This window comes from Montipora foliosa, chromosome 11, assembly GCF_036669935.1.
Source record: "Montipora foliosa isolate CH-2021 chromosome 11, ASM3666993v2, whole genome shotgun sequence".
Lineage (NCBI taxonomy): Eukaryota > Metazoa > Cnidaria > Anthozoa > Scleractinia > Acroporidae > Montipora > Montipora foliosa.
This window is the reverse complement of record NC_090879.1, coordinates 15007351-15018240: the sequence shown is the minus strand read 5'-3', so window position 1 is coordinate 15018240 and position 10890 is coordinate 15007351. Positions and strand designations below refer to the sequence as shown.

Sequence of the window (10890 nt, the reverse complement as noted above, 5' to 3'; positions counted from 1 at the left end):
AACTGCAGGGCCAAATCATATATGGCACATAGATGGCTATGACAAACTAAAGCCATTTGGCTTCTGTATTGATGGAGCTATTGACGGTTATAGCAGGCGTACAATGTGGTTAGAGGCTGGCCCCACGAATAATGATCCTTAGACTACCTAGACTGCGTAAGACAGCTTGGAGGAATTCCAAAAATTATAAGAGCGGATTGTGGAACAGAAAATGTAAACGTTGCAGTTTTGCAAGGGTTCTTTCGCGATCAAGAAATGAGCTTTTTTGTATGGAAAATCGCCAGCCAATCAGCGCATAGGGGCGTGGTGGAGTGCGCTTAAAAGAGGATGCATGGCTTGGTGGATAGGTATTTTCAAAGATCTTGGAGACTATGACATTTACTGAGAAGACAATGTTATAGAAGTAGAACTGTATACGTGATCTCGTGTAGGTTAAAATGCCCATTTAATTAGACTCAATCAAACGTTAAGTACATGTGTCACGCAATAGTACTTGCCCGACGTTCAAATCGATTAATTGAAAACAGAACGAACTAGTGCATATTGTAACATCTTCCCCCTTATAAAAAAATAAAACGCTAATACGGTACGGCAAAAATGAAATCCTACTGATCATAAAAAGAACTAGCTTCCGCACAACATAAAATAAGCGAATAATGTACAAATGTAACGCAAAATGTTATTTTTTTGGCAAACGTAGTCTGCAAATCTTGCTGGCCGCTTAATATTTCGGGGGCTTGTTCTTCGTACTGCTGGGCTTGGAGCAGAGGTAGCTGCTGGGCTTGCATAGCTTTCTGGAGTAGATTGTGACTCGTTTAATTTAGTTTTTAATTCACCAAACGGACATACATGAACAAAAGGTAGGAAGGAAATCGAGTTTCACTTGCTTGTAGGATCTGCGGTGCAGCTCATCAGATTGTCACCTTAAGGGGGATCTTGCGAATTCTTTGACTAATAAAAGACAAAATCAAGGAAATGTCAGGGAGATTTAGCCACGTCAACGGCAACGACATCAAAAGTAGTTTTTGTTTTTAAGTAGAAAAAGGTGTGCCGTACGTGCGAAATGCATTTTAGCACATTTCTTCGCCGTACTCTGCAAACAAGAACGAGAAATTAAGAAGTTTATATTTAAGTGCTACTATGATCAGAAAATCACTTCCTTTTTTTCTTCAGATTTCGAAAATATTTTTGCTTAACACTTGACTTTTGAGCTTTGATTTTTGTCCAAAGGCTGTTTACTTTGAGTGTAAGTTCTGGATTTCACGGTCCGCCATTACTCACGTTCAAAACTGACCGATTGGACCTCAGAGAGTTGGATCTAAGGAAAAGTGGCGTCATTGACTCACTAGCCCAAAATTTCAGCGTGTAAACGCATTTTATTATATATGTAAAACAGGAGTTAAAAGTCTGAAATCCCGAAACTCCCGTGTTTCATATTTATTCAGCCGCATACACAAGCATTGTATTCTTTAAACTATCGAGTCTTTGAAGCCATTTTCTCCTCGATCCAGCTCTCTCAATGGCGGACCACTAAATAGGAAAATTCCAGTTAAAATAAACAGGGATCTTTTTGAAATCAAGGCTTAAAACTTTGGTCACTTACTGCTTAGTTAACATAGTTTTGAAATTCAAAGAAAAATAACAATTGATTGCTTGGTCATAGTAGTACTTTCAGAAACCACCGCGGCTACGGCGACGTAAACGTCACTTGAAAATATCCTAAGTATCTCACGATTGTTCTATCTTGTTTACGTTGTACAATATGGGGGAACTATCGTAAAACTGAATTGCTAGGGGCGGATTTGAAGTTAAGGCCCTGTTTACGAGCAGGTAGGGTAACCCTACTACTAGGGTTACCCCAGCAGGAGGGTCAAAGATAGCCCGGTTTTACAAGCAAAATTTCACAAGTAGGGTTACCCTACCTGCTTGTAAACAGGGCCTAAGAGAGAGAATGAAAGACTCACTGTGACAGTTGTATGCCCATGCATACGTTCTCGTCAAACCCCTTTTAAGCCCTTGCCAAAGTATCGAACAAAGTTGGATTACAAAAGTTCCAACTTTCGCCGATCCAACATTGTTCGACCGCTTGGCCGTCCATGTTGGAAGACGTTCGTCCAACATTCGATCAAGTGTTGGATATAATTGCTTTTGATCAAACATTCCGCCCAACTGAATTTTACGCGACCCAACAATGTTGCAATGTTTTGCTGCTTTTCCAATAAAGTTGTGTCGGTTGTGTCCTGAATCGAGTCACGTCCGCGCTGCTAGCCAATCACGAATCGCCACCTTTTTTTTTGAAGCCTCGGCTTCTGGCATCATTTCCAACAAAGATGAGGGAGAAGGGGCTTGGACAAGAACGAAACGGACGTCGTGGTTGTTGATGAGCAGCCAGAATTGAGAAACCTTGATAAGCGAGTATGGAGTAAGGCCAAGTCTTACGGACATTTTTAGTTCCCTTTGTCATGATCACTCTGTTTGGAGATGTCTGGTTCAATAGCGTTCAAAATTTTGCACATTGATCCGAGCTCATTCTCGTCATCTCCAAAACATGGATGTATCTTGAAGTGAACATACCCTTTTCCACACGTTCTCTTAATCATTCTTCGGTTTTTCTGGTCATTTCTGTTCTCCAACAGCACCAGAAGCGTAAACGACACGAGAGGTTTTCGTTTCAGTTTTAAGCGCCAACTTGAACTTGAATTAGTTTCGTCAAGCAATGTTGGATAGTGTTTTGCCATTACCTCAACATTTACACCCAACAATTTTGCATGTGGGATCCACCTTTGTTGGATAGTTTGGCCAGGGCTTTAAATTTGGTCATTTCATGCAAGTGGCTGTTTTGACGAGTACGGAAACGAATTGTGCAAAAATGCTTGCCACACGTGCAGCAAGATCATCTTTCTTCTTTCAACCCACAAAAATTACTGCTTTTCTTAAAATCCCAAATAATTAGGGAGACTGCTTCGGCAACGGCAATGTCACAAAACAAGAAATAAAAACTTCGACGACCTCGCCTTCGGCGAATAATTGTTTTAGTATAATCAGATGCTCATGACCTTTAAGCGTTTAACTCTGTTTCAGAGCTGGGGTTCTTTGAGTTTAAAAATCTCCTTATTTGGATGTAACGTAGCTGGTCCATTTTCCCGCGCGTGCAGCTTCGATCTTATCTTTGTCCATATTTGGGCATAAAATTGGTGTCGTAAAATCCCCAGCTTTGTTCCAAGGAAAAGAGTTGCAAGTTACACGCTTCAAGGTCATTTGCTTCTGGTATAATTACATAGGTGATTATTTGAAAAACATGCATTTTCTTTAAAACAATTAATTTTTTCATCTGTCACTCCGACAAAACGGATTGCGGCCATTTTAAAAAACGGCTCAGGTGATTATCGTGTATTATTACATGGCTACAATAGTACGCGCGCTCTGATTGGCTAATTGTGAGTGAATTGTAGGGCATTATTCTCCCGTAATGACCACGGGCCGATTACGGGCTTGCAAAAACAAATCAAAAGGTAATTAAAAAGCCATATAATAAACTACTTACTAACCGAGCGAGCTCGAGCCGTACTGGGGAATATTGGCCCTCGGTCGTTTTTGTACGGACCTCGCTGCGCTCGGTCCATACTGCCACAACCTCGGGCCAATATTCCCCAGTACGGCCCTCGCGCTCCGTTAGTATGAAGTTGTAATCGCATTGGCCCAAGGGCACTTAAGGATTAATTTTATGCGTATTTTCAAAGTTTTCACAAAATTGTCCGAGTCGCGAAGCGACGAGGGCAATTTGGAAAAACTTTGAAAATACAAGTGAAATGAATCCTTAATTGCACGAGGGCACATGCGATTACATGTTTATCACATAAAGGGCAAAATCATTGAGGGAACCCCGCTCAGCACAGCGACAAATGACAATCAGCACGCTCCCATTCGGTTAAAGTTCAATTCAATAAATTGTTGCTGTCAACAGAAATAGCGCTTAAAATGTATTTTATATGTGGACGGAGTCTTCTTTATTTCTAAGCTAATTTCTCAAAATCACTTTTGGCAATCAACTGAAAATCGCACAAAATCTACTGAAAGCTAGAACATACTAGATAATATTCACTGAGCACAACTTATCGCACTGACTAAAAAAAATTAAAAAAAAATGAAGAGAGAAAATATTTGGACTGTTAATTTTACGACGCATATGTGTTCTCCTGTTTTGGGGCAGAGGACAGGATGCACTTACATAAATTGATCAACCGAAATGTTAGCGCACTACATTCCGAGGATTTTGAGAACGAACTCAACCATCCCCACCCCCCCCCCCCCAAAAAAAAAAAATAATAAAAATAAAAATAAAATAAAATAAAGGGTTGTAGGCGAGGTACTTGACTGGCCGGCAGAAAAAAACAAAACGCTTTACCGTTAAAGGAAGATTTATGGAGGACAAGTGTTTAAGTGATCAGATGAGACATCACGGGGGCAGGGAGGCCACATTACCTTGCTCCTGTTTGCAGGCCACTTGACTGCGTCTTGGATACTACCGGCTGTTGGGACAAACGAAACTGATGCTCTAACTTGGAGAAAATACCACCTTGATACTGAAATGCAATAGCAGCATGTTAGAGCTGGTGTTCCATCATCAATGAACTATTGCAACGACGATCAAATCAACAAAAAAGAAAAGCTCAATAACTAAACTAAGGTATTATCAAGTAGTGTGAAGCCCCTAGGAAATTTCAGGGATAATCAAGTAAGGTGAGGTGGGTGGGGAGGGGTTCAGATATTACCTGTAATACACAGAGTGAAACTCTTTCACTCGCAAGCGGGCGGGGGAGCCAGGATGGCTTAGGGGTTATCAACCGCACCTCCCACCTCTGTGACCCCGGTTCAACTCTGGCCTCGAGGTCGTATGTGGGCTGAGTTTCAGTCGATCTCAATCTGACTCCGAGGGTTTTTCTCCGGGTACTCCGGTTTTCCTCCCTCATTAAAATCGACTCTAGATCAGTAACATCCGGGCGGATACCCTCGTATAGGGTTAACCTCTAGCATCTCTCCCTCTCATTGTATTGAATGATTAACGTTGTTATTATTATAAGGTTCACTATTCATGTTATCATGCAAGATCTATCGATCTTTTCAAGACAATTTGCCCTTCAATGCCTGAGGCGGATACTGAGGATTACATGGCAGCAAAGAGTGTCAAACAAGAGAGTGGTCGAGATGGATGACATAAGCTGTGAGGTACGCAGAAGAAGATGGAATTGGTTGGGACATGTACTCAGGAGAGAGGGTGAAAACGACTCTTTTACAGCACTGGGGTGGATACCGGAAGGACGCAGGGAAAGGGGGAGGCCAAAGACCACCTGGAGAAGGACAGCTGAGAAGAAAAAGAAACCAAACGGGTTGGAAGAGCTGGAGCGTAGCCAAGGCGGTGGCTACAGGACGCGACACTTAAAAATTCTCGCAGTTTGACTGAATCAAACACGGAATGAAGATTCCTTCGTCTCGGCCTTCATTCCAGGCTTCTCCCACTCCAATTGCGACAATACGAAACTGGCCTATCAGCCTGTCTTGCCTTTCTCCTGTCTCAATATTTAAAAAAAATCTCATACCATGAAAAACTAAGAAGAGCTAACAGATTTGACAACAAAAATTACATATATAGAGGCCATTTTGGAAAAGGGCGGATCACACAGTCAATGCTTACTTCTTTAACTTTTTGTTTGTTTTCAGTCTTCTCCGGTGGAGTTTGAGTCCGCTGTCTGGACAAGTATGACACCAAGTCCGTCATGCGCTTTTGATCTGCACGAAAACAGAGAGCAACATCACTAAGGGAATCTTTACTCGCGTCATTGCTTCATTAACATACGCGTTTGCTCACGGAAGGCATCACGTGATTTACGTGTACAAGTACAAAAGACTTCAAAAGGTGAAAGAACTTGTTAAACTTAGTTTAATCTCCAGTTTTAAGCCTTTTAGCTTTGATAACAAGCCAGTTATTAGGCATCTGAAAACTGATAAATTCTTGGATAGCAAAGGCGCTAATAATCCCATGAATGCTTTGTGAAATTTCGAATTTTGAGAGAGGTTATCTATTGTAGTATATAATACAAGACAATATGGGGCAAATGTGATATCGTTTGTAAGGATTCCTCGTCCAAAAAACAACAGTATAAACACCATGAACATTGCATTCAAATCGCTTCTACATAGTTTCTTACAAGTTTTCAGTTAAACTTAGATCAAAAGGAGTAGCCAACAGATACTTTTATGGACTCCACAACAAAAATACTTGAAAACGTTAACACTTTTTCAAGTTCGCATTCAACTCTTTCTTGCCCATCCGTCGCCAAAAGCAGGTAGATTAGTAGCCTGTGCTTTCAAATAACAGTTTCTTACTAAAAGAAATTGACATTTCGTTGGCGGCAAACGTAAGACTGAAATTCGTTATGCCACAACTCAAGGAAAGTTAATTTCTTGCTTTTAGCTACAGACAATGAACAATTTATCAAAGGAAAGAACAAGCTTGCCCTTTCCCGTTGGCCGCTTCTTGTAAACGTGATACTAAAGCTCTGTATTCTCTTGCGGAAGCCGTGAACCGCCGGAACCGCGTCCTTTGGATCTTCAGCGTGTTGCTTAAATTGGCGCGAGTGTCCCTTTAAGAGCGTCGATATGTCATGGTCACGCCCAACAGTAACGTAGCGGAAGAGGTAATTTTTTCAGTTTTTGCAAAGATTCTTGACGTCACGAATCATAAAACGAAGTGATCGTGCGGCATGTTTCTCTGTCGTCATCAGCAAAACAACTATTTGATTGGACGAATGTTCCTGCCTGTGTCTTTTTTGGGCGCGAAATGTCGCTCGCTCTTGTGTTTCGGTACAAATCCAGTGTGGAAGGCGTATGTGTAAACTGCATGAAACGTTATTTTGAACGAGTGGACTGCGAATTCATGTACACAAATGAATGGTAGGATCTATTCGGAGCTGAAGCATTTACTAGCTGACATGAAACTTACGGAGTCCGTACTATCGAATAGAAAAGTTTCTACAATTGTAGCTCTATTGAGGCTTGCAACATACGCCCCGATCTCCTAAGTAGCTTGGTATTGCTCGATGCTTGGTTAGAGCAAACCATTGTTCAACACCATAACTGCGAGGTTTTAATCAATATCACTCAAGCAGAGGCTAAAGCCAACCATTCGAGTTATTCGGCCGTTGTAGTTCGTTTCTCAAAAGCCTTGAAAACGTTTCGGGTCCGAAACGCAATTCGTAAAACTAAGATTTAGTTATTCTGAAAATGTTTTCAATACCACAGAACACAAACTAATTGCAGTGGTTAAAAACTTCAAACGCTTCAATTTGAAGATATAAAGCTTTGTAGGTCATCCGACATACGTCCGAAAAGTTTCGAGGCTTTTAAGAAACGATTCCCCCTCTCCCCCCTCCCCCCTCCCCCCCCCCCCCTCCCCCCCTCCCCCCCCATCCCTTGGTTATTGAAGATCATGACCAGTATAAAGGAGCTAGGGGAAAACTTTTGACAAGGTATCTAAAATTTGTTGTGTGCTTTAAACTGCCTGGTATTGTTATAAAGCGAGATGGAATGATATTCCATACAAACACTAAACAAGTTTTCCGACCCTTGAAATTACAAAATAAAATGTGTTTCTGCGACCGTAATGCAAAAACATTGCGCTAATGCGACCCCCCGTACGAAGATTTCCACAAAGGTTTGATGTGAAAAAAAAAAAAAACATCAAAACGAAAACCCCGAGCTTTGCGTGTGTTACCATGGTAACTACCTTCTTCGCGTTGCGCATCTTGGTTCCATCGTGATGAGCGTTGTGGATCCCATTTGTAGCTTTTAAACGTGCTGAAACTTGATAAAGAAAAAAAATATATATATTGTTAATCGCGTTTCTGGTTTTCTTGAACGAGTTCATCAGTGAAACGTTGCCTTACTCTTTTCTAGATGCTGATGTGACTTTTCTGGGCTGTCTTGCTTTTTCCCTATAAGCGGCTAAAATAAAACGGAAACTATTCAAGATTATGGGACAGAGCACATACCATGAATTCACGTCAGACAACATTCATTTATTCCCGGCCAAGGCATGACAAAGTGAAATGCCAAAAAGAATTTTATTAAGGGGAGTCTGACCTCCTTGAAATTATTAAACCCATACAAAACTAACAGTTGAATGGGCACTTTCTTGGAAAAACCGATCCCAGCTGACTGTGCGAAACCATTACCCGCAAAATTGTCTTCACTGGTCAATTGAGTTGCTTCTCTTAAGGTAATTCCCTTGAAATTGTTCTACTATCAAACTTTTTTGGAAACTTGGCATAATTAGCATTCATGATATGAACATTAAAAAAATGCAATAAAAAAATGGGGTCACCGTGCTCGTTTACGCGTCAACAGGCTCTTAAAATGGGGTGTTTTTACTGATTGCGCGTTAAAAATTCGAATCACCTTCATACAGAATTAAGTCTTGGTTACTTGAAAGATACAAAATTTTATTTTGAAAATAAAGCTCCTTTTATTCACATAAGCAGTATTGCTTCATTTACGCCGTTTTTGGTTGCCTGGTTGTAGGAATAGTGCACATTTTGGGACAGTTCCGTGGTTAGCTTGAAGTCCTCGCCTTGGCCAAAATACACCCAGTACGAAACTGTTTTCCAAAAAAATTCATGTTCTACTATCAAACTTTTTTTCTTCTTCAAATATGTTCTTTATTGGATTGTTCTTAGCAAATACCTGGAAAAAAAATCGAGGGTCACCGTGCTCGTTTGAGAGAAAAGGAGCATTTATTTCGCTATCGGGCTTAGTTTGAGGGAAATCTCTTGCGTTTTGTACGCGCAAGTGGTCATGTGCGCGCGCTAATGACGCGAAAATCGTGCGCTGTAGGGGTGCGCAATGCAATACTAAGGAATTATCTTAATTACGCTTTGCAATTGGCTAGAAAAGGTCTCGCGCAAGTTTCTTAACCAATCAAAGCAAACTCAACGCGAGCATGATTTGCGCGATGTTTTCCCCCGTTTTTCTCTAGCTGACACAGGTATTTGTACTTTACGTGCCGTGATACGTCCCACAAAGAGTTGGTCGGTACATTTGATTGTGCCGTGTCGGCTACAATTGCTTAAAAAAATTGACCATTTACCGTCATAGTCCTCAGACTCCCCTTGATCCTCGTCTTCTCCCAGGTCGTACTCGTCTTCCTTGTTGGCTGTTGTCTGTAGTTTCATTCTCCGAAGGGAGCTGCGGTACAGGACGCGACTTCGGCTCCTTCTTACGGAAGGAAGGTACTAAGGAATCATGAATAAATCAAGTTAACATTTACAGTTTAAAGAGATGAAGACTCATGGTAAGATCGACCCCATTATTTTCACACAGCCCGTCAGTTATAGATGAATACCTGCCGTAAAACGTATAAACGATCGAGGCTAATAGACTACTTCCACGATACAGTAGACATTTTGAATTATATTGTTCCAGTAGCTGTTATGGGATGCACAGAAGGCAAATACATATTTATTTGCCCCTTGAGCATCCTATAATGTTTTTTTAAACAACAGAAATCAAAATGGTTGTCGAATCGTCGAAATAGTCTATTCCTTCCATCTAACTGTAATGTCATACGCCACGACCTTCCGATTACTATTTCGTACGTATTTTTTCCGATGGTAAGATCGTCGCAGTTAGCAAAACAACTTAAGAGGCCAGTTTCTATTGAGCTCTCTGATGCACTGCTATTTTTCATTTTAAGCATTTCACCTACCGAAGGAAATTCAGAGACTTTCCGTTCACTTGGGTCAATCATGTCCGATAGCGCAGAAGAAGTTGTCTGCAAAATAAACATATAAATCTAAAACGACACTGCGCAAAATTTCTTCAGCGATCTACTTTTTTTTTTTTAACCACAACGCGGAGAGGTTTTCATTTGAGTATTTAAAGTAACTTCGAATTTGAATCCCCGGGCTTCGTGATTGGTTTCAAAGGGAAACTCCACTAAAACAAGAAAATTACTTGAAACCACAGAACATAATGTTTACGATCAAAATCCAATGAAAGCGTTCGTATCCAAAATAAATGAATTTCAAAAACGGTTGAAAACAATAAGGGCAACCGTAACACGTCACAGTTACATGCTGAACTTTGCAATATCATAACTCTTCGAGATTTTTCCATCTCGTTCACGAAATATAATGTGGACGTAGTATCCTAAAAATAAGTTGGCACTAGCCGTTCGAGAGTAAAGCCTCATTTACACTAGCAAATTTTCCTTGACAAGTTTTCCTTGGCAGTGTAAATGGAAAAATATGACAAGTTTTACCTTGACGTACAAGTATCCTTGTTCAAAAACTAGCATACTAGTTTTTGAACAAGGACACTTGTCAAGGAAAAACTTGCCAAGGACGATATTTGCTGGTGTAAATTACTTGACAAGCTGCACTTGTCAAGAAAACTTGACATATTTTCCATTTCCACCACCAAGGAAAGCTTGTCAAGGAACACCTGTAAAGGAAAACTTGCGTGTGTGTACAGTCGGCACGTTTTCTTTGACAAGTGCACTTGTCAAGAAACACTTGCTAGTGTTAATCATCCACTATCGTAAGTTTCTGGCGGTTAAGCCATCTCGTTCGCGTCGTACAATGGGAGAGCGTCGTACAATGGGAGAGAAGTGTCCTAAAAAATAAATTGGCACGAGCAGTTTCAGAGTAAAAATAGGCCTAAGGTTAGCTTTTATGCATGTTTAGGATACTTTATGTATTTCTGAATTCAGGATTTAGGCCTTGCAAAATCTTGAATTCAGGATTTTGGAAACTTAACTCTAACTGTAATGTCATAACTCTATGAAAATAACTCTATTGCTAGTCAACCTCGTGATTTCACGTCGTTGTTGTGAAG

The 10890-nt window shown here is 40.7% G+C and overlaps 1 protein-coding gene across 2 annotated transcripts in view; it reads right to left on the bottom strand.

The window, feature by feature from the left end:
* Nucleotides 1-412: 412 nt before the first annotated feature.
* The window catches only part of LOC137976166 (SANT and BTB domain regulator of class switch recombination-like), a 28552-nt gene continuing 18074 nt past the window's right edge, over nucleotides 413-10890 (bottom strand). The window contains exons 18-24 of one of the 2 annotated variants that reach the window (XM_068823459.1): nucleotides 9761-9826; nucleotides 9143-9287; nucleotides 7944-8001; nucleotides 7784-7860; nucleotides 5693-5787; nucleotides 4483-4583; nucleotides 413-951 (exon numbers count right to left, since the gene is read on the bottom strand). In XM_068823459.1, coding sequence (XP_068679560.1) covers nucleotides 912-951; nucleotides 4483-4583; nucleotides 5693-5787; nucleotides 7784-7860; nucleotides 7944-8001; nucleotides 9143-9287; nucleotides 9761-9826 — 582 coding nt within the window. In that variant the 3' untranslated portion in view covers nucleotides 413-911. The remainder of the gene's footprint in view (nucleotides 952-4482; nucleotides 4584-5692; nucleotides 5788-7783; nucleotides 7861-7943; nucleotides 8002-9142; nucleotides 9288-9760; nucleotides 9827-10890) is intronic. The other variant, XM_068823458.1, reaches the window with a different exon arrangement.